Source organism: Heterobasidion irregulare (genome assembly GCF_000320585.1).
Source record: "Heterobasidion irregulare TC 32-1 unplaced genomic scaffold scaffold_01, whole genome shotgun sequence".
Classification (NCBI taxonomy): Eukaryota; Fungi; Basidiomycota; class Agaricomycetes; order Russulales; family Bondarzewiaceae; genus Heterobasidion; species Heterobasidion irregulare.
The window spans coordinates 526,855-548,708 of record NW_009258197.1 but is presented as its reverse complement, the minus strand read 5'-3'; the positions used below and the strand labels follow the sequence as shown (position 1 = coordinate 548,708).

At 58.7% G+C, this 21,854-nt stretch overlaps 6 protein-coding genes across 6 annotated transcripts; 4 read left to right on the top strand and 2 right to left on the bottom strand.

Moving 5' to 3' along the window:
• The first annotated feature begins 535 nt into the window (after nucleotides 1-535).
• HETIRDRAFT_406583 (uncharacterized protein) lies at nucleotides 536-2,534 on the top strand. Its single transcript, XM_009542309.1, has 4 exons — nucleotides 536-816; nucleotides 893-2,013; nucleotides 2,071-2,134; nucleotides 2,194-2,534. The coding sequence occupies exons 1-3, from the start codon at nucleotides 612-614 to the stop codon at nucleotides 2,083-2,085; spliced, it is 1,341 nt and encodes a 446-aa protein (XP_009540604.1). The 5' UTR covers nucleotides 536-611; the 3' UTR covers nucleotides 2,086-2,134; nucleotides 2,194-2,534.
• A 365-nt stretch (nucleotides 2,535-2,899) lies between these two features.
• Nucleotides 2,900-5,442, top strand: HETIRDRAFT_377159 (uncharacterized protein). Its single transcript, XM_009542308.1, has 2 exons — nucleotides 2,900-3,082; nucleotides 3,221-5,442. The coding sequence occupies exons 1-2, from the start codon at nucleotides 3,009-3,011 to the stop codon at nucleotides 5,148-5,150; spliced, it is 2,004 nt and encodes a 667-aa protein (XP_009540603.1). The 5' UTR covers nucleotides 2,900-3,008; the 3' UTR covers nucleotides 5,151-5,442.
• A 638-nt stretch (nucleotides 5,443-6,080) lies between these two features.
• On the top strand, nucleotides 6,081-7,802 carry HETIRDRAFT_30399 (phosphatidylinositol transfer protein PDR16; the record flags this gene model as incomplete). The annotated part of the gene is made up of 8 exons (XM_009541979.1): nucleotides 6,081-6,188; nucleotides 6,255-6,446; nucleotides 6,509-6,537; nucleotides 6,614-6,721; nucleotides 6,814-6,922; nucleotides 6,982-7,226; nucleotides 7,282-7,416; nucleotides 7,483-7,802. The coding sequence occupies 8 exons, from the start codon at nucleotides 6,081-6,083 to the stop codon at nucleotides 7,547-7,549; spliced, it is 993 nt and encodes a 330-aa protein (XP_009540274.1). The 3' UTR covers nucleotides 7,550-7,802.
• Nucleotides 7,803-7,825: 23 nt separating this feature from the next.
• On the bottom strand, nucleotides 7,826-12,844 carry HETIRDRAFT_442857 (uncharacterized protein; the record flags this gene model as incomplete). The annotated part of the gene is made up of 18 exons (XM_009542307.1): nucleotides 7,826-8,055; nucleotides 8,147-8,239; nucleotides 8,351-8,445; nucleotides 8,528-8,602; nucleotides 8,696-8,736; nucleotides 8,799-9,029; nucleotides 9,122-9,385; nucleotides 9,441-9,674; nucleotides 9,733-9,906; nucleotides 9,960-10,366; nucleotides 10,419-10,767; nucleotides 10,830-11,063; nucleotides 11,121-11,236; nucleotides 11,314-11,784; nucleotides 11,848-12,076; nucleotides 12,149-12,476; nucleotides 12,576-12,627; nucleotides 12,737-12,844. 18 exons carry the CDS (start codon nucleotides 12,842-12,844, stop codon nucleotides 7,933-7,935), a joined length of 3,624 nt encoding a protein of 1,207 aa, XP_009540602.1. The 3' UTR covers nucleotides 7,826-7,932.
• Nucleotides 12,845-14,093: 1,249 nt separating this feature from the next.
• HETIRDRAFT_447303 (uncharacterized protein) lies at nucleotides 14,094-18,602 on the top strand (the record flags this gene model as incomplete). Its single annotated transcript, XM_009542306.1, has 4 exons — nucleotides 14,094-14,234; nucleotides 14,460-16,260; nucleotides 16,355-17,592; nucleotides 17,649-18,602. The coding sequence occupies 4 exons, from the start codon at nucleotides 14,094-14,096 to the stop codon at nucleotides 18,600-18,602; spliced, it is 4,134 nt and encodes a 1,377-aa protein (XP_009540601.1).
• An 899-nt stretch (nucleotides 18,603-19,501) lies between these two features.
• On the bottom strand, nucleotides 19,502-21,708 carry HETIRDRAFT_99067 (uncharacterized protein; the record flags this gene model as incomplete). The annotated part of the gene is made up of 4 exons (XM_009542305.1): nucleotides 19,502-19,612; nucleotides 19,692-19,736; nucleotides 19,788-19,911; nucleotides 21,173-21,708. 4 exons carry the CDS (start codon nucleotides 21,706-21,708, stop codon nucleotides 19,502-19,504), a joined length of 816 nt encoding a protein of 271 aa, XP_009540600.1.
• Nucleotides 21,709-21,854: the final 146 nt, after the last annotated feature.

The window sequence follows — 21,854 nt, the reverse complement described above, 5'->3', positions numbered from 1 at the left end:
TAGTGATGCCCCGTCTGCTTCGCCTCTGAGATTCTGACAAGTAATGATAATCACATCGTCCAAAGTCCGCCCGCCCCCGCATTCCTCCTCGCTCGCCCACTCGATCCCACAAGCCCAGCTTGGGACGACGCAGGCGTTTTCCCGCGCGTCCTAAATCACGATGCCTCAAAAGCCAGCATCCAAGAACCCTCTTGCGATGCGCTTCCCTCGAACGTGCGCGCAAGCATCGAGGCGCAGCCTCCCGACGCGCCCAAATGAGCGAGTCGAGCGGGAGATGGAGAGACATTCCCTCCCGTGCCCGAGGTTCGCAACTCACTGGGACCTCGGACCTCGGAGCACCTCACCAGTGGATCTGGTGTACCTGACGATGTACCGCAAACGTGCGCTCTGGCGTCGAGGCGCAAGCAGCTTCGGGCCCGTTCCTGCCCCCGACGACCTATTTCCAGCGCGAGCGTGGCAAAAGAGCCTCTTCCATTCTTGATATCTCAGAAAAGCTGCCCCCGCCGCCGGTCGCCATTCCCACCATCTCCCTCCCCGCATCTCCCGCTCTCCCCTCCTCTTGTCTTCCTTCTCCCCTCCATCGCCTCCACATACACGCGCACCGGCGAGCAATGGGCCAAGGGGGCACCCTCAACCTCCTGAACGGCACGCCGTATACGTGGACTCAGACGTACGTGCACTCGTACCAGATGAACGCGTGGTCGTTCCCTGCGACACTCGCGCCTGGCCAGGTCGCGGCGGTGTACGTCGAGTGGGACCAGCACGTGTCGCACGACCAGGCGGACGACGCCGGCGAGGTCACGTTCGCGCTCGCAGGCACGTCGCGTCCATTCGTTCTACAATTCAGTGAGGCGTTGGACCTGAGCTGTGTTGGGTGGCGTTTCGAACGCAGACACGTCGTACGCGTTCCAGATCCAGGCGCGCGCGCCCAAGGGCGTCTTCGCGCTCCAAGCCTACCTCGAAGCGATCAGCACGCAGAACAACCCGCAGGGCAGCACGATCCCGCTAGGCTGGGCGTGGAACGGCGCCGTGCCGTTCGTGCTCGCCGGCGCGTCGGATAACTTCACGTCCAACAACCCGCCCTTGGCGTGGATGCAAAGCGCGCGCGGGACGCTCGGCGCGCGGACACTGCGCGAGATCTGCATGCCCGGCGCGCACGATGCGGGGATGAGCGCGCGGAACGGTGGCACGGCGGGCGCGTTCGACTGCAACTCGCTCACGCAGACCACGGGCATCGCGGGCCAGCTGGCCGCGGGCGCGCGGTACTTCGACGTGCGCCCGGCGATCAGCGGGGGGGAGTACTACACGGGGCACTACTCAGACCTGGGGAACGTGACGTGGCAGGGCGCGAATGGGCAGTCAATACAGAGCATCGTGGACGACGTGAACGCGTTCACGGTGGACAATGCGGAGCTCGTGATCCTGGACCTGTCGCACGATCTGAACACGGACGTGGGGAACGACGCGTATAGGAACTTCAACCAGGGCGAGTGGGACGCGCTGTTTGCGCTGCTCGCAGGGTCACTGCAGCACCTCTTCGTCGCGCCGGGGGACCCGACGTCCGTCGACCTGACGCTGCTCACGCTGGACCAGTTCATAGGCGCCGGCACGCCCGCCGTGGTCGTGATCTTCTCCCCGGGCGACGCGAGCACGGGGCTCGGCGCGTACCACGGGCAGGGGTTCTACACGTACGCGCAGCTCAACGCGTACAACAGCTACTCGAACACGAACGACGCGGCGACGATGGTCGCGGACCAGCTTGCGAAGCTGCAGGTGCCCGGCGTCGCGTATAGGCTGCTGTCGTGGACGCTCACGCAGGACGCGACGGAGGCAGCGACGTGCGAGTTCGGGACGGCGAGCGGGATCCTGGACCTCGCGCGCACGGCGAACCCGCTGCTGTATAGCAAGCTGCTGCCCGCGTGCAGCGCGGGGGTCTTCCCGAACGTGCTTTTCGTGGACGATATGAGCGACTCGGCGATCGTGCCGCTGGCCATGGCGGTGAACCAGTTCCTCGTGAGTACTTTGGCCTTGCGCCTGTGCCGTGGAGTCTCCTGATGCTGGGTATCTTAGAACGGCTCGGCATAAGTTGACCCAGATGTACTAGTCCTATATGCCCAATACAATTGTCTCTCAGGTAAGTTCCACCTTTTGATGTAGCCTACTCAATAGTCACCGCAAGTTTTGTTTTGACAGTGTCATTTCCTTATTTTGCGCAGCACCTGAGACCCTTACTTCTCACGTACTAGCGAGCATATAAGTATATGTTGACCGGCACTCACAGCTTTCATGGACGCCAGCCATTGCCAAGCCTAAGACCTTCCATTGATGCATGGCGCAGTGGGTATAGAGCACAGCGGGAACGAGGCATGTCATATGCTTGGATATGAAAGACTATACTTAGCAGCTGGATCACATGAAACCTCGTTGTCGAACAGGATAGATTTAGAATTGCAGTGTCTTCAAGAATGGTCAACAGGCAAGTGCACCATTGAGAAGAATACATATTCGGAGCATTTGCCTTGTCGAGATGCTTGTTTTGGTCTTACAGTTTAAATCCTTTGTTTTCCGCCGCCAGAGACCGATTCCCAGAGACGACTTGTCCGATTATCCTGTTTGTTTGAAGCATTTCTTACACGCTTTTGCCTGACCGACGGAAGTTGACGGAAAGCACTTTCTTTACATTGTATCATTGGCCGAGGTCCGGCAACACGACGTGTGCATTGCTGTCTCGACGCCCACATACACCACCTTTAGAGCTAGTTGTCCCATTGGCCGATGCATAGCTGTGGAAAGTCTTCCTACGGCTGCATGACAAATGCTTCCGCATTTATTCCGTAAGTACGACACGGGGGTTATAAGCTGTTGTAAGCTATATCAGTCTATATCAGGATCATATGGGCGTTTGCGCAACGGGCTAGTTGCCCTTCATTTCACCAACTTTGCTGAGTGCTGACCGTATACAGGCATAGGCTTCGTGTTTTGCGCTGTCACTGCAAGGCTTAAAGACCATGGGGGCTGGCCGTAGATGGCTCTTGCCCTTGCTCTCGGTCATCCCTTCCTACATTCCCTGGTCCTTTGACTGGTACGTACTATATTGCTACGACTTACTATGCAGAGGGCAGGGGGCACAAACATCGATAGCTCCAGCCCATCTCCTACCCTCTCATGGTCCTCAGCAGAATGTGCATTCTAAAGCTCTGACCTTTGGGCCCTTCCATAGGGAAACCATGCCGCTTTTCACAGCAATCCGATCCTCTTTTCACTTCCCTGCTCTTACCACTCTCTTTACTGTCATACACCCTGTCCTAGCACAAGCGCCGGTGAACGACGTCGTATCTTGGCCGTCAGGCCTTCTACTCCTTGCAAGTGTCCTCTATGCCGCCTTGGGAACACCTCCCGATAAAATCTGGGAGATCGAGCCTGCTATAGGATGGTTTCTGTGGTCGGGCCTCCCCGTGATCTCGATTCCCATAATGCAGCGTGTCAACTGGGTTGCAAGTGCCTGCCATTTTGTTCCAGGTATACGTACAGCATATGGAAAATCCAATTTTTGGATCCAAGCAGATCAAGTTACCGCTCTTGCGCGATCGGAGGCCCTTCGAAAGGCCTTACAGTGTTTGAAATGCGTCCTGTACGAACCATCGACCGTCGACCCATCGCTTTGGAGTTTGACGCCCGAAGGTCTTGTGATTCCTGCGCCCAATGGCAGCGGCCCCTTGATTTCGTCCCCGATCAAGCCCTCCTCTGTCACTCCCTCAGCACACGATTTCCTACTGTTTGCTGCAATCGACTATCATGTTTTCCGAGAATGGGAGGTAGTAATCAAGAAGGGTGGCCAGGTTGTTTTTTCCACTAAAAATATGCCGGCCAGCTCCGTTGTCGACGTTGACAGCGAGGAGTTTGCTCTGTTCGTCGTAGCCGCACAATTAGTCCGCCGTCCACACTCCCAGAGCAAACTCCACGCATTGGCTTATAACGACAGCGACAAGAAAGAAGGCCCGTATACCCTTGACCTTGACAAAGATCCTGTCAAATATGACACTCCCATATGTGCTGTCGACTTCCATTCATACGCTCCCGAGGGCTCCAAAGTCACTGCATCATTGGCCGAACTCGCCACCGCATACTATCGTGTCGTGCAGTACATCAAACAAAATTTCGATCCATCCGATTCACCGAAACTTGCACAGATCAGCGTTGGACAGACCCTTTGGATCGCCATTCTCGGCGGTGTCCTGCTCGACAAAGGCCGGCTCACTATTCAGAACCTACATGGACGCTGGGGTATGAAAGAGGTGACCGCCGACGAGGCCTATCTCACGCGGATTGAGACAGTACTCGCCGAGATAGACGAGTACGCGAACAAACCTGCATTTTTCGACCTCGTCTTTAGTGGTGGACTCAACCGGCGTTCTGCGTATCCTTTCCTCATCGCAGGCCTTTTCGGCCAGGTGATTATCTGCTATTTTCTGTCGGTTGGAACATCTGCCGGCGTTTGGACTAGTGTTGCATTGTCCAATTCACTGTATGCTGGCCGTCTGACCGATTGGCACAGTCTATACTATGGCAAAACGGCAGTGACGGATGAACCGGGGATGAAGATGTACGTTCCAGGATCCCAGGAGCTCATGGCCATTGCGACCTTTGACCGTTCCTCGCCCAAGCAAGGATCTCTCCGCCCTGGGGTCCTGCTGAATACCTTCGGTCTCGCTGCCGCTATCTTTGGTGCCGTATTTCAAGGACCCACGCGAGACGCACTCAACTTCGGTCCTTTTTCGCCGACCCCCGGCTGGGTTGTATACACATCAATCGTACTATGCATGGGCACGACAATACTCATAACCGTGACCTTGGCACTTCAGCAGCTGCGGGAAAAGACGTGGGCGGACGATAGCGAATTCCCGACGAGGTACATGGCGTATACGACCCTTCCGTGCTCAGTTATTGTCTCCGGCTTGGCTATGTGGTTTCAATATTCAGGACTCAAGAGATTTTGGCCAATTCTTGATGCGTTGACTTGGGTGTCGGGCATGCCGCTGGGGATGCTAGAGAATGGCAGAATGTTTGCGGTGGATGATAACGTGCTGCATCTGGTCTTGCTCAATCGGTGGATCATGGGCGCTGTCGCGAGCTCAGTTGGCAGTGCTTGAATTCCTGTCCTAAATTTCCCAAACCGTTTTCTGCTCACTCACCAGTCGCGGCTCATGTATGATTTTTCGTCATTATAACCCTTCTTACGATACGTAACGTGTACTTTCGTTTGCATTCATCCTAGGGATCCCTGTATTAGATCGAGTCCTCTCTATGCCGCAATGCTGTCCTACTTGCCACGCATTCGTACTTGCTTTGCTGTTCTTGCTGTTCGTTTATTTTTCCGTCGGGAACCTCTTTGGTTATTCGATCGTCTTTGATAGCCTGAACATAGAGTGCTTGCATTGTGCTAGCAATTGTAAGTGCTGAATGTCTGTCTGTCGGCATAGTCAATCGTGTCTTTGGAGCCCCAGCGGACGAGAGGAATATGACGTTGAGCAGGCGGTGAACTAGATTTTAGTGGGTGCCCATCCTGCGTCGTGTCTGTGGGTCATAGATGAGCTAAGAAGAATGGGCTAGACGAGACGCATCAGTCGATGCTGGTGAGGAGACTGCTGTCGGGCCCCGCGGCGTCGCTGGTGCTGGCTCGGCTGATCTCGGAGAGAAGAGAGAATGTCATATGTCAACTGACAACAGGTGTGCGTGTGGGCGTACGTGTATTGCTTGTCAATCTATTGGGTTGTTTCAGGGGTCTATTGCATGCAACGACCGTCCCATGGGCCACTCTGAGATACAAACCAGGGTCAAGAGGGCGCTGCTCTCCGAGGAGCTGAACGGAGGGGCGGGACCTGGCGGGACTGCATGACGTGAGCAGGCGAGGGAGTGCGAGCGCCGAAGCACCGGAGTTAGCGGATCGAGTCAAGGCAAGTGATCTCCGTTTGTCATCTCCACGCCCAGCGTCTTCACCATGCATCCATGGCCCACAACTCTCCTTGTCCTCCTTCCCCGTCCTCTTCCCACCGCCGCCGCCGTCACAGACATCGTGCCCCATGGCGAAGACCACCCAGTTCATCACCGCCCCCGCCCCCGGCACCGTGATCAACCCCGTGCACACATACACGGAAGAGCAGACCGCGCAGATCGCCGCCCTGCGCGAGGTGCGCGCCCCGCCCTTCGCATTCAGACGCGCCGTGCTCATTTATATCGTGCTTGCCCGCTCACAGTACGCGCACTCGATCGCGCTTCCCGAGTCCGACCCGTACCACCCCTTCGAGCGCCGCTGGCTCGACAGGTCCGACACCCTCCCGCGCTACATGCGCGCCGCCAAGTGGAAGCTCGACGACGGCATGAAGCGCATCAAGGGTACCCTCGAATGGCGCCGCGAGTTCAAACCCGATCTCATTCCCCCAGATGAGGTGCGTGTTTTCCCGCCGAGCGCGCCTCCACCTACGATGTGCTAACGCCTCTTACAACGAAGGTCAAAATCGAAGCCGAGACTGGAAAAATGTGCGTTCCTACTCACTCGCGGGGAGCTAAGAGTATGCTGGCCGGTTTTAATTTTTCCTTGCGTCACGCCTTCTAGCATCCTGAACGGCTTCGACGTCGACGGCCGGCCCATCATCTACATGCGCCCCGGGCGCGAAAACACTGAGACCTCTCCGCGCCAACTGCGCCACCTCGTCTGGGTCCTGTGAGCTCATCTCTGCTCAACTGTTGTCCCTGTTCAATTGTTGCTCCTGTTCAATTGTTGCTATCTTTTTACTCATGGTCGCCGTCCCACAGCGAGCGCGCAAAGGACATGATGCCGCCAGGCCAAGAGTCGCTCATGATCATCGTCGATTACAAGAGCACGACGCTGCGCACGAACCCCTCCATCTCCATCGCGCGCAAGGTACACCCCCGTACTTCCTATCACAGGCCCCCAGGAACTGATCCCGCCGGGAACTGCAGGTCCTCACGATCCTGCAACAGCACTACGTCGAGACCCTGGGCCGCGCGCTCGTCGTCAACCTCCCGATGCTGCTCTCCTTCTTCTACAAGGGCATCGCGCCCTTCCTCGACCCCATCACGCGCGACAAGATGCGCTTCAACCCGGACCTGTTCGAGCTTGTCCCGCGCGCGCAGCTCGACGCCGACTTTGGCGGCGAGTACGAGTTCGAGTGGGACTTTGAGAGCTATTGGGCGCAGGTGGTCGAGTGAGTAGTGCGTTGGAGGCGCGAGGGGGGCTGTGCTGATTTTTTTGTCTAACAGGCATTGTGGAATCGCGCCGGACGGAACGCATATCCGGGACAATGACGGTCCTGCGCCAGCCCCTACCTCCGTTCCCACACCAACCCTAGGCGAGCAATCCCGTCAAGAGAGCGAAACACCCTCGCTCACTCCCAGGTAACCGGAATTAACTCTAGTACTGCCTCCAATGTCAAACATCCCCCTTACTCTTTTTTTTATAAGTAGCGAGGACACCGGTGAGCCTAAGAAGGATCCTGCAGCGGCGCTGGTCGAGCCCGTATCCTCGTAACCTAGGCATCCTATGGCAAACTTGCCAGTCTACAGCCCTTAGAGCGTCCGATGCGCCTACATTTGCAACCCATCATTTAACCTCCCACGCCCCCGCCGCCCCATCCATGTTCTTCTTCGCTGCACGGTATTTATACTCCCCTCTGTCACGCTCTTACCTGTCGTGTTTTCCTGTGCTGGTTTTGTATGTATGTACTCGTATGCGACGGCGCCGAGGCCGAGGCCGTGCCGCACAGTGTCGTGTGTATGTACTCTAACGCCCGCACCGCGCTGCATTGATGTCTCAGAACGTAACCTACTCGTCAGATGCGGAACGCGGAACGTCCATCGACTGCGAGGTGCTATTATTTTTGGGGCATCGTATCGTATGCTTCATGATGTGCATCACTCTACGTAGGTCACGTCCTCCCTGTCCTGCTGCCACTTTTTGAGCATGGCGGCCTTGAGCTCTCTCCCGAGGGCGGCGCCGACGGGCAGCGGGACGGCGTTGCCGATCTGTCGGAGCATCTGGAGAGACGGAGGGGTGTGTAGTTGCGTGAGTGATTGAGCGATCGAGCGAACGTGGCGCTGTCCGTCTCGGAGAGAAGCGAGGGCTCACCGCGTCGACGTCCCCGTTGAGCGAGTAGAAGACAAAGTCGTCGGAGAAGCCCTGCGAGCGTGCCAGCTCGCGGACGGTCACGATGCGCTTCAGCTGCAGGCGAAGATGGAGTAAGCCGCGTCGCAGAGCCGACCGACGTTATGTCGCGTCAGTTGTAGCGTCGCGTCAATCGACGATGGGCGGCGGGAAAGGCCGGGGACGTACGTAGGGATGCAGCACTTTGCTCTGCTTCGCCGTCGGCCCTACGTTCGTCACCGTCGTCTGGAAGAAGCCGTCGCTGTCTAGTCGGCCGTATAGACCTTGAAACAGAAAGAATGCAGAAAAAAAAAGTGGGGCGTGGGCCGGCTGCTCGATGGGCGGCAACGGACGGGGCACACGTACCGGGTCGGTAGCCCCCTTTGGCGACGGCCGAGTGCGGGTTCGCGAACTGCCATTGCCGCAGCTCTGCGGGCAGTGCTGAGTAACAATTAGAGAGACGCGGGAGCGGTCAGGGTTGTGCTCGTAAGGGAGCGTCGTCGTCGTCGTCGTCGTTGGGAGAGGGGGACTCACATCTGTAGTCGGCGCCAACTTCGAGCGGGATGGTGATCACCCTAGATGAACAAATACAAGCCTCAGCCAACACCAACGCAAACGTCACCGCGCGCGCACGCACCTCTGGACGTCGGCCGGCTTCATCGTGCGCGTGATGTGCTGCAGATCCGTCGTCTCCCGCGCGCGACACCGCGCCTGGAACGAGGTCTGCGGCTCGCTGTGGTACGGCTGCTTCCCGCGGGGCCCGGCGGATGGGCGATGGGAGTCGCAGACAACCACCGGGATCGTCTCCGCGCGCTCGCGTTCCTGCGCCGGCTTTCTGGCCGGATTGCGCACGTACATCGGGTTCTCCCTGGTGCGCACGCGCGCGCGCGCGAGAGAGAGAGAGAGAAAAGAAGTCAGTCAGGACACGGCGATGGCATGGCAGATTCGCGGGGGGCGCACCAGTCGAACTGGGGCAGATCCCCGATCGCGTCCTTGATCGAGACGAACGGAAGCGGCGCCGTGCCGCGCAGCGCCCGGATGGGCTGGATGGCGTGCCCGTTCGGGAAGTGGATCTCGAGCTTGCGGTACTGCGGGAAGTCGTGCGTCGGCTGTGGCAGCTCGGGGAGCACGAGTCCGCGGCGCGCGGCGACCAGGAAAAAACGGATGCGGGTCTGCGGGGTGCCGTAGTGCCCCGCCTGTAGGAGGCCGAAGCGGACCTGGTAGCTGTTGGGAGCGAGGGGTGAATTGGGGGAGGGGGAAGTAAAAAGTGGGGACGCACTTCATGGAGAGCATCGCGTGAACCAGGAATCGCAACCCCCCCATCTCGATCCCTCCTTCCACCCGGTGTATGTCGACTTGCACCGCCCCCGGATTATACTGCAGGAAGCCCTTGACGTTCTCGAAGATGCAGTACTTGGGCTCCAAGAAATCGACCCAGGACAGCAAGTTCAGTATCAGGTGGCTCTTCACGTCGTTTGCTTTTTGGAACATGTTGAGCGTCGAATGCGGTTGGCTGCGAGGGATGGCGCGGAGTGTCAGTCGAAGCGACGGCGTCCGAGAAGACCACGCACCAAGGAAACCCGGCAGTGATGCAGTCAATATCTCCCGGCTTTGGAGGTGGAGGGAGCAGCTTGTGATGCAGATCCCGCAGCGTCTCATCCGAATGAAGCTTGTGCCGCCGAACCGCGTAGCGGTAAACCTCATTAGAACACTGATTGTACACGATCGCAGAAGGGCAATTATTTCTATGGCATAATCTACGTCATATCCAGCGATCAGCGAGGGGAACGAGACGCACTGCAGGGTTTGGGCGGCGCTCGGAGAGATTTCGACAGCGTGCGTGAGCTTCATGCCCCCCGCGCGCTCCAGGCCCAGCGCCAGCGCGCCGACGCCCACAAAAGGGTCGAAGATGCGCAGCGGCTTGCGCTCCGCGTCCGTCTCGAATTCGCGCACGCGCTCGAGATGCAGGTACCTCGCATCGACGCACGATCCACAGACGCGCATCTCCTCCCACTGGAACTCCCTGCGCTCGGCCCACGACTCCGGGCTGAGCGTGGGGAAGTGGAAGATCACGTAGAAATGGTCCGGAGACTGCTCCACCCACTGCGCGTAGTTGGGCACCGATTGGTTGTGTAGGACATACACGGGACGGATGATGTCCGTGTGTACAAAGCGCCATTCGTCCTCCGTCGCAAACAGTTGTTGCTGCGGGCCGTTTTATCAACAAGATCATTCAACGATTGGACATCCCACGCACCTCACTTCGCATACTGACGTCTGGCGGGATGTCGCCAATGTCGTTTACCCTTCCGAACAGCCTCGCAACGACCCCAACGGGCTCGCTGTGCCGCTTGGCATGCTCGTAACGCAGGATCTGGCCGATTTTGCACGGCCCATGGCCCTCAGAGGCGATGAGGACGAAATCGCGATAGTGCAGATTGTATCCCTTGAACGAATAGCCGCCCTTGATCGACGTCGCCTGCGAATCCTGCTCGTGTTGCGCGCTCATCAAGCAAGCGTGGCAATTATCCGGCGGTGTCGAGTCGTCCACCGCCAGCGATTTTGGCGGATCCACAAAAGACGCCGAATGCTTCAGATACACCTGTCTATACTTCCGCGTCAGTCGAGCCGACACAGATGAGCACGCTGTAAAGTGAGAGAGACGCACTTCCAAAAATAGCGCCCCGCTCTGTCGTCCGATGGAGGCGGCGACGCATCCGCGGCCAACTGTATAACCTCCGCTTTACCGGCGATGATGTTCAAATTTTCCTTATCGCAGACGTCCGTGAGGAAGAGCTCCCGGGGGTGTGATAATTCGCCCAGCATAGTCCTGGAGCTGTGCTCGAACCAACGGACGTGCATGAAGTTCTCCTCTCCGTTGATGAACACGATCTGTGCGAACCTGCGTGCCAAGAGCGGTCAGCGCGGGCCACACTCCGCATGCGCAACACGGACGGACCAGAAATAATCGGGAATCGTCGCGTTGGGCGGAATATTGTCCGAGTCCGGAAATTCAACATGCATCTTTTTGTCGTCGTGATCAACCCCGATAGGTAGGATGACGACGTCGCCGACCTACGTCCACTCAACCAAGTCCCTCGCATCAGAGTCGCCCGCATACACGAGGCCAGAACCAAAACGAAGGCACCCACCGAATACTCCTTCCCACCCACCTTCGCAGTCGTCAGATACGGGGACCGCGGCTTCAGCCTCCACTCTGGCCTCGAGCGTATCGGCTTGTCTTCCTCTCGCGCCGACCGTAACAGCTCCTCAAGGAGCGCGCGCTCATTCTCGCCCCTGCGCCTGAGCTCCGCAGCCGCGGGCGCGCGGCGCGGCGGGCCGACAACCGCGAGCTCGCCATGGAAGATGCCCGCCGCGAGCTGCGAGACGAGCGGAGAGATCTGGATCGGGTTTTGATTCTCCGGGCGGAGGACAGCGAGGTCGAGGTTGTGCAGGGCGATGTTCTTCAGCCTATTGGGGCGCTCGCGCTGGCGGTAGGAGGTGTGTCCTTGAGAGGGCGGGAGGCCGAGGTTTTCTTCACCGAGGATGTGTTGGATGAGGGGGTGGTTGGGCAGATCCGGGACGCCGTCTAGGTCGGCGACGGTGACGGCGATGATAGGTTTCTGCAGCACGAGATGATTGGTTTCAAGGAGAAAAGATGAGGAGCAGGGATGAAGAAGCCATACTGCTTGTTCGATATCGGACGGTTGGAATTTCCGCCTCAGGACGTCGTCGATTCCGCGAAACTGCGTCCTCACGAAGTCTGCGTAGGTCAGCTGTGGATTGTGGAGCGCAGCGGAGATGATCTTTTGGGCAGTCTTGTACACGGAATAGAATTTTATAAACAAAGGGCGATAACCCCGCGACGGATTCACCAGGATATACCACGCGTACCGGGTTTTGATGTAGATCGGGCTTGTGTGATGAGCAAATTCGTGAGCACCGCACAGCTGGTTCACTCGCACCGCACGGGAAGGAGATACTCACTCTTCGGCCTGGCTGTAGTCGATTGTCCACCCGGTCAACGTGCTCAACTGCAGCCTCAGCGGCTCGTACGCCTCCTCCTCGTCGTCTTCCTGCCCCATGTCCTCCTCGTTGACGAAGTACGGCGACACCAGGCCCGACGCGCGGAGCTCGCGCTCGGACAGGTCCTCGACCACGCCCAGCAGCGTGGCCATCGCGTCGCCCTCCGTGCGGTCGTAAATACAGAAGTCGGTGAGCAGGCGGATGGGAATTTCGTCGCCGCCATCACCGCCGCCATCAAACGGGCCCTCCTCTCCGAGGATCAGCGTGTTGGGCGTCTCCTCAACCACATCTTCGGGGGGGACGTATCTATTTACGACCGGCGCTGGACAGGGGCACCTGAGTCAGTGGTGCGGCCGATGGACAGCCGTTCAAGAGGTGCGTAACGTACCGGGCTGGGCTGCATCTGCAGATGGCCTCGAGAGGCGGTGATTATATGCAGCCTGTCCAAATGCGAGATGAGCGTCGCAGCGTGAGCGCGCGCGCACAAGCCCGTCCAATGACCGCGCCAACGGTTCGCGGCGTCCTTCGACGGCGATGTGACACACGCACCTGGGTCCCACTTCCCTCCGCCCTTTTCCTCTTTTCTGGCACCACCGGGGGCGCCTCTCCTGGGAAGCTGACGTCCCATGCTGAATTCCGATGCACGCGAGGAGGCATGGCGGGGCGCGACGGTCGGACGATGATCGTGCTCGTCTGCGCAGGGCCGATTTACAAAAGTACTTTTGGATTAGGAAGTGATGTTTGATATGACTAGAGCTGGGATGCAAGTCGGGTTGGAGGTCGTCGCCGACGCTGTGCGCGACGGGAGGGACTCGAGCTGGTCAAGCCGAGATTTACGTTATCCGGCGGCATTCACGAGCTCGCCAAAGTCGCGACACGCGCTGTTGACGCGTATTTACCGCTCAGCATCGCCGCGTCTCTCACGGTCGCGGGATCAGACGATGCCATCGACGTCCAGTACCATGGAAACATTAAGCAAAGTTGAGGATGTGCACATCACTTCAGGCGATCAGCCACAGGCGCGTTCTGTCCGTCAAATAAATGAAATGGACCGGGATCGCGGGTAGCTCACGAGCACTTTACGAGCGCTCCAGTGCTAAAGCACCGATGCTAATAAGCCTGATTAAGGCCGGAGGGGTGCGTCTCAGACCAAAGTCTACCAGTCAAAACAATCTAGTCTAGCCAGCGCCCATGCCGGACGACTAGCAGACAGCAAGGCGGGCCACTGGAGGCCACTGGTAGCCTCCAGTCAAGAACTGAGATCTATCGGGTGCGCTGCACACCGAACTTCAATGAGGCTCCGACGGAATTGGAAAATCACCGGCACCAACAAATCGACGGACGAGTGCAGTGCGCAACCATCGGAGGAATGCCGAATCGGAGCAGTGTGTTGGAGCAGGATAAAGTAGTTATGATGTATCCGTTGATACCAACCTGATGCGACCGACATCGAATGAGCCCCGCAACTGGTAATGAGACGGTCTACTGACGTTCTTCGAAAGACCGCAGTCGCTCGTGTTGCGCCGGCTGCTGTATTGCTGTGCAGCGCGAAGACGAAACATGAAGGTCTAGAGCGTCTCGAGAGCAACGAGAACCCGTCTGCCCGATAGGAAAGCAAAATGCTCTCCTGGCTATATTGACTCAGAACGTGGTGGAAAGAAGAGGGCTCTGGAAACAAAACAAGACACCAATAATGCTATGTTGGTGATCCGACAGGATTCCGGCCGTGATAGGTGACATGTCGATCGAGGATGCGGTTTTAGCTCGGACACGGGGGCAGCGTCTTTGGAGGTGCCGCGGGGCGGAAAGCAGCGGCAAAAGGAGATGGCGATGGGACAGCCAGGCCAGGCTTGTCAGCTAAAAACGAGGCGGCCAGGCGTGGACATCGAAGCGAGGGCCGACGCACATGGTGCGAGCCAGTCAAGGCCGCAATGATCCGACGGGGCTTGGTCAGGGCATGGAGCTGCCGCACGAGGGAATGCATGTCCTGATACGCCGAGAACAGAAGACGGCAGAAGAGAGCGAGGATGCAGCGTTGAATGGCTGCGTACGGGGGAAGCCAGCCCGTGAGACGGGTGTCCGATAGCGCGAGTTGGCAGCTCTAGCACGCAGCGGGGCAGGATGGACGCTAGCAATGGACAGTCTCCGACAGCGAAAATGAAAAAGGGAAAACAAAACTGGCGTCATCAGGGACGCCGAACGAGTGAGCGAGGAGGTGAACCGGTGGCTGCCAAACAAGGGACAATCTGTGACCACCGCGCCTGCACCTTAGCTGCCCTCCTCCTCCTCCTCTTCCTCCCCATCTTGTGCTGGTGGCGGGCCACTATCCCTCGACGTCTTTCTCCCACCCTCCCAGACGCTCCTCATGGCTCCTGGCCTTCTAGGTATCTTTGGAAAGCGCGACAAGTCCAGGTCCCCACGGCCTTCTGCCGCCCTGCCCCAACCGCCGTGGGCGTCCGTGTCTTCGCACGAAGCCAGCGCTGGTCCCTCGTCCAGCAGAAGCACCGCGTCCGCGAGCACTGCCGCAGACCGGGATCGTGAGCACGAGGGCTCTCAACTTTCGGCTGAGACCGACTATGTTCTCCCAGATGCAGACAGCATTCCCGCCAGCCATAACGTCTACCCCCATCTCAACCACCCCTCTCCCCCGAGCGCGTCCTCCACTAAACTGAACATGTTCCGACGCAGGAAGCAGTCTACCCCCGGCGCGCCCCCCGCCCCTCCTTCCCCTTCCAGCAAAATAAACCTCAACGACAGCCCCCCACGCCAGCGCCCTCCAAAGTCCTCCTCCACCTCCACCTCCAGCCAGCCGTCCACCATCGTGCAGACCGACTACTTCGCTCCCCAGCCCCTCCACCCCCCGCCCTCCCGCGCTAACCTCTTCGCCCAGTACGGAGACAGCGCCTCCTCCACTCACTCCCTTCCGCAGCACCAGTCCCATGTCCACCTCCGCACCGATTCTCACGACAGCAGCGTCAGGTACGAAACCATGAGCAACCCAGATCCCCACGCCCCGCCCGTCCCGCCCAAAAAGAAAGCTCCTGCGACGGGCGGTAGTAGTGGCGGCGGCGGCGGCGGCGGCCTATTCGCCTGGGCCCGCTCGCGCGACCGCTCCAAATCTAAACCACCCCGCCCCGGTCCGGAGGTCCTCCCGCCCTCCCTCCCCTCCGTCGACCAGTCCTCCTTCAACCTCAAATCCTTCCGCCACGTGAACGGCTCCCGCTCCCCGCTCCAGCTCCCCGAGCGCCCGCCATCGTCTGCCTCGGTGTACGCACCCCCCGTGCGGCCGCGCGGAAACAGCTTCGCCAGTGACTCGTCGCAACGCATCTCTGTTGCCGCGTTCCGCGAGGCGCAGGCCCGCCGCAGCGCCGCCGGGTCTCCCGTGCAGACCTTTGGCGACGGTCTCAGACCAGAGTCGCCAAGCGCCGGGCCCAGTCCGCGCCTGTCGCCCAGTATGTCACAGCAGCAACAGCAGCGAGGTCGACAGCGCTCTTCTACAGTCGGCTCCCCCTCTTCGCAGGTGCTCGTCGGTCCCCCCATCACCCGGACACCACTTCCACAGCTCCCGCAACCATCAGCCCCTTTCCAGAACCGCACGTCCAAAGCGAACCTCTTCTCGGGGTCGTCCACCGAATCGTCGTCTTCGGAAGAGTCCGAATCTGAAGAAGAGGAAGACAACGAGGACACGCTCCGTCCCACGCGCAAGCGCACGATCACGCAAAAGCCAAAGGCGGAGTCCGAGCTCGGACACCGCTCGGGCCCGCATCCGCTCTCCTCGCCATTTGCCTCGCCGTCGCCTTTTAACCTAGATGTGAACCGCGGCTCGCCGTATACCTCTCCTGTCTCGCGCGGGCGGGCCGGCGCAGGAGGGTCTGGCAGCGCCGGCCCCAGCCCGCGTATTTCCCCGGCGCAATCGTCATCGACGCCGACACCCCACGACGATCGCGCAAACTTGACCGCCGGAGCCGGCAACGGCGTGTACTTGCGAGCGCGCGGGAGCGTGTCCACCTCTGCGCTCGTCCCGAGCGCGACGGCCAGGCGAGCCTCTCTCATCTCCAAGAAGAACGCGACAGGTCCGTTTGCATTTCCCTTCGCCACTCATTTTCTGTGCCCATCCTGCGTTCCTTATTCTGTCTCGTCTTTCTTAAAACGAAAACCCGTATTTAGCATCGTCGTCCAAAGCGGCTCCAGCCCGGCCTGTCATCGCGCGGCCCCGCTCACGTCTAAACTCGGCCTCGTCGACGTCCTCGGACTCGGGCTCGTCCGACTCTTCAGAAGACGACGCACCGCTGGCCTCATTCATGCTCCCCTCAAGACCGGGCAGCGCCGCCTCGAATGGGTCGCGCGGGCCCGCGAAGCCCCTGATTGACATCAAGGCGCTCACCAAGCAACCGCTCCCGCGACGCACGCTCGACGATTCTCCACGGCAGCAGACGGATGCGCGGCGCAGTCCGGACAGCGGCCGCGCGCCGCGCAAGGACTCGTTCGGCGTTAGCGAGCGGCTCGCGCAACTCGCCACGGGCCTTGCGGCGGGCTCGAGCAAATCACCGCCGTCGTCCCCGCCCACGCAGTCCCCTCCATCCTCGAAATTCACCTTCCCGCCGACGAAGCTCAAAGTCGACACGGCGAGCGCCCGGCCGACGTCGTCGGGGTCGACGGTGTCGCCGGGCGCGAGCGCCGCGGCGGCGGCGGAGTCGAGCCCGAGCCCCATTGTGCCGACGCCGATCCGGCAGCGCCAGCCCGCGCCTTCGTTCTCTGTCATGTCGCGCCCGATCTCGCACGCGAGCTCGAACTCGGTCGGCACGATCACAGGCGCAGAGGCGTCCGCGATGCGGGACGCGAGCGGCGGCGCGCGGCCGACCGTGCGGATGGTGCAGAGCGCGGGCACGGGGTCGCAGGGGAATGCGCTGCCGCGCCCGCAGGCGCAGCCGGCCCCGCGGACGGCGTCGAGCTCGCACGTGACGATGACGCTGGTGTCGCGCATCCCGAAGAACGACGTCACGGGCGAGGCGCCCGCGTCGTTCTCAGCGTCGCCGACGTCGTACGCGGCGCCGCCGCCGCCGAAGCCGTTCACGACGGGCCTGCTGCGGGATAACAGCCCCGCGAGCTCGACGGGGGACTCGAGCAGCGGGCGGATGCCGGCGACGCCGCGCGACGGGAGCGATATCGGTGCGCGGAGCGCGGGCGACGAGGAGAGCGCGGTGGGGAAGCCGAGCTCGATGGCCGGGAGTAGGAAGCCGCGGACGAAGAGGGCGAGCGTGTCGTTCATGGATGAGCCGGAGAGGGAGAAGCTGAAGACCTTGGGCGCGGGTGGGAGTGGGGGTGGGAGTTGGAGCGGGAATGCGGGCAGTGCGGAGGAGAAGAGGAAGGAGAGGCGGAGGACGGAGGCGAAGGCTTCCATTGCAGTGCGTCTCACGTCTTTGCTTCTCGGTCTGAGACTGAGTCGCAAAATTTCTGCTAGCTGGGCAAGGTCATCAACGGCAGAGGTCCCATTGTCGATGATGATGATGACGGCGACGACGAGCGTCCCGTCAATATGGGTCCTCGGATGAACATGGGCATGAGCATGCTTGGTGCCAACCCGATGATGAACATGAGCATGCCTACCAATCTCAATGTCCCATTCCCGACCGGCGACTACAACAACATGGGCCAACCGAGCTCGAACACGATGAGCATGAACATGAACATGAACATGGGCATGATGGGCATGGGCATGGGCATGGGCATGGGCATGGACCCCAGCGCGATGAACCCAATGATGATGGCCGCGCACCAGCAAGCTATGATGATCGCCAAGCAGACGTACCAGCTCGCGGTCGCGCAGCAGGCGATGCAAGATGCCGCGGACGAGTGGGAACGCGGGTCAAGCGTGAGCGGGTGGGGTGGCGGCGGCGGCGGGCGCGCGAGCGTCGCACCGAGCAGCGTCAACGTGCCGACCGGGGGCATGCCGATGATGAACGGGATGTTCCCGGGAGCCATGAGCATGGGCATGGGCATGGGCATGGGCGGCCTCAGCCCGGGAGGGATGAACATGGGCATGGGGTGGCAGGGCGGCGCGGGGATGATGTTTCCGCAGGGCCCGCGGTCGATGTACACTGGGAGCGTGTATGCGGCCAGTGACGCGGGCGGGAGCGTCGCGGGCGGCGGGTGGGGCTCGCGCAGCGCGTACGGTGAGAACTTCGGGGGCGACAGGCCGCCGCGCTCCTCGCGGCCGAATCACGGCTCGCCGGCGTCCGCGAGCGTCGCGGGCGGTGGCGGCGGGAACGGCGGGAACGGGTCGAGGAAGGACGGCCCGCGGACGCGGACGCGGACGGCGCCGTCAAGCGGTCCTGGGCAGGCGCCGGGCAAGAGAGGCGGGCAGGCGCTGTTGGGCGCCGTGTCGCCGCCGTCCAGCTGGAGGGGTCCGTCATGACGAGAGGGCTGATGTCTGACGGTTCTCCGTGTACCCCCCATCCTCTCCCTGCGGGCGCTGCCATGCCGTCGTGTGTGATATATCGGGGCGGGAGCGGTCTCTATATATCGTCATCGTGGGATCGTGTGGGGGAGGTGGAACGGGTTTTGGTTTATGAGTTCGTTTACAGTCAAGTATTCTATAGCGGACGGCGTGGCGAGCATGGACTTTGCCAGGAACACTCGCCTGCTGGCTGCGATCGTCTAATTGCACGTCTCTTTCCCTCTTTCTTCTCTGTCTCTGTCTTCTTTCTTTTTATATTTCTTCTCTCTCTCTCCTTCGGCTCTTCTCTACTATGAGTTCCTTTTCTCCTTTTTTCGCAATGTTCAACCCATACCACTGTTCACTCGCTCAGATCTGTAGCACGCACGCACGCACACACACACCCTTTTCCACTCATTTTCTCTGACTCGATCCGACTCGCCCATCCTAGTAATTAGTAGACGTTGATCGATCCCTTCACAGATCCCCATCTTTCTCCATCGCCCCAGGCTCTGGGCTCTATCCTGGTATTGTTTTTTTGTCGCCCGGGACGCTCCCTCCTGCTCTCTGTCGCTCCTAATGATTATTGTTTTCTCATCTTTTCTCTGTCGGTCGCTGTCGGTCTCTGTGAGCTAGCGGCAGAAATTATCAAACAGCTATACACGCAACCATAAACGTCCATCGACAGCTTTCTCGGAAACCGGATTAGCTGAAAAATACATCATACGCCGATTGCGGACTGACGAACCTGGTATGCCTGTTCTGGTGCAACCATTCTCGTCACTCACTGTCACTGTCGGGGTGGGTATATCGATAAAGTAAGACTCTAACAGAAAAAGGCAATATTAGATTGACCAGAGGGATCGGTAACCTGAGGGCTAGGAGGATGCTGTTTTCTTTGCTTGGCTGACAACGCGGTCTCCAGAAGTTGCCGCAGGATCACCGAAAAAGTTTGGTCGAGAGACGCGGAGGTATCGCGCAAGGATGGACTGTCGGGCGAGATCCATGCATCTCAAGTCTGACCTGGGTCTCATGTCTCTGCGATGAGCGTAGAAGCTCGCTACAAACAAAGCAGGCCGATTCGGAGGCGCCGATGATGGGCGGGTGCAATGCCTACAAAAGATCATGTCAAATACGGCGCGAGATGAGATAGCTTATTCTAACCTTGAACCCCATGCCTTCGATGGAGTCAAGCCGGTCGCGGTGTGCGAGCCAGGCTGCTCGTATGGCAGAGGGGTGTACTCTACCTAAGAACTCTGGCTCGCTTTGCATCAAGCCAGACATCGTCCTGTACACAGCGGAAGTATAATGTGGGTGGCAGGAACTATTCGGAAAGCTCTGATAATGACGATAGTAATCTTAGAGAAGAGTGATAGCTTCAGCATTAAATTCGTCTTTGATTGAGGCGGATACTGAGAGATCAGAGATTGCTTCCTTCCAAGGTTGCATGCCATTGGACCGATATGAACCACGAGCAGCGGCAACGAAGGTGATGGTCATAGGTTTCTGAATGGCTTGTACACAGCCAGCGACGACATCAACTGCGGCAAGATGGACGACCTGGATACGTAACCACTTGAGAACCAATATATCAGCCGAAATGGAGTCCTGAGCTTCCAATAATTTCAAGAGGTCTTCGTGCTCATGCCCGTTACACATGGAAAAAATAGCATCGTTTTATGAAGGAGAGGGAGAAGTGTCGCAAGGTGAGTCACTATGAAGTTGGAGTAAGCGATGATTACCAAGGGCTTCAAATAGGTGTAAGTGTCTTGGACTTTCTGCCTGAACTCTTCCAGAGACAGCATCGTTGAACCACACTGCGCCATCAGGCATGACAGTGCATCCAAGTAACCTCGAAGCAGGCCACACAGGAGGCTGTGAAATTCGGAGCATGTCTCTTGAGTGTATAGGGTGTCGCTGCCTGGCGCTAACGTCAACGCCTGTAAATGAAGAATTGAGAGACCACGGGTCCGGACAAAGTCAGCGAATCCTTCAGTTCGTAATAACTTGAGAAGACGAATGTCCTGGCGCAACGGAGGAGATCGTCGAATGTTGTCTTTGGCATAAACATTGAATGCATTGGCCACGGCGGTGGAATCTATGGATGAAATAATTTCGAACAAACGCTGTGAAGCAGGATGACAAAACCGCCGCTACATTGCAGGAAAGAAAACGGAGACAATGTATAGTCCAAGCTTGGTAACAAGCCATCGAAAACGCTTCTGAATTTGGCCATCAGCATTCACAGTGGGCTCGACAGAGTGTCTGTGAACTATCGGGCTGGGATCCGGAATGACTCATCCGCAGTTGAGCACTTGATAGTGCGGGATCTTCCAATTGGATTGGCTGCTTCGAAGCCTGAAAATTGCTCCGCAGTCCAGTCCTAGGTGCACTAGAGGGGTTTGTTATGCTCGCGCGAAGTTCACGGAGGACATTCACGAAACCCATCATTACACCGACATGGGGCAGAAAGGCGCTTTCATCTTTAATATGACTGATGAAACGCTTTGAGTAACGAAGCCCATTCCACATTATGTAGCTGTGCTCACCGGATACGGTAGATGTGATCTGACGGATTCTTCAGAATCTGAAGCAACGCTCGGTCTGGCGAGAATGTCTGGCCCACAACGCCACCTATCGCCTCTGCGCCATGGGAGTGAGTGACTGTAATGTACTGTCTCCCGGGAAAAGCAGGCAAAGATTTCGGCAAACAGACAGCGGTAGCTGCGAGTAGTATAACTGAATCGGAGGGCGGCATGCTCATAGAGGAGTCATCTGCGCGCACAGACACAGAAGCGTTGCTTCTCGACAGGAGTATGGCCAAAGCATGAATACCTTGCGTGAAATTATCCTTCTGTAGTCCTAGTCGGCGATGAAAGGCGTCAGCGGCTTTGTAGTTCTTTCCCATAACGCGATAGGGAACTAAGACTCCTTGTTCTTCCAGTATGGCGAGCAGAACGGGAATCAATGAGGTGATAGTGTGGAGTTTCTGTCGAAGAGAAAGCTTGTCCTGCTCTTTCTCTATGAGTGTGGGTGTCTGGTCCACGGTTCGCTGACGCTGAGGCGGGATACGAACATCGGCCATATTGAACACAGGACGACAGAAGTGATGTGGGCTCTCTTGTGACAAACTGGGTTGCAGTGCGAAATTTGAGGATAGGCTATGAGCACGCTGTATGGCTTACCGTTTTCTGAAGACGTGACAGCGATGGAGGTCTGGCGAACAATGGT

Coding starts and splice junctions, on each gene's coding strand:
- HETIRDRAFT_406583 (XM_009542309.1), top strand. CDS start 612: ATGGGCCAAGGGGGCACCCTCAACCTCCTGAACGGCACGCCGTATACG. Junction 817..892: donor GGTCACGTTCGCGCTCGCAG/GCACGTCGCGTC, acceptor TTTCGAACGCAG/ACACGTCGTACGCGTTCCAG.
- HETIRDRAFT_377159 (XM_009542308.1), top strand. CDS start 3,009: ATGGGGGCTGGCCGTAGATGGCTCTTGCCCTTGCTCTCGGTCATCCCT. Junction 3,083..3,220: donor ATTCCCTGGTCCTTTGACTG/GTACGTACTATA, acceptor GCCCTTCCATAG/GGAAACCATGCCGCTTTTCA.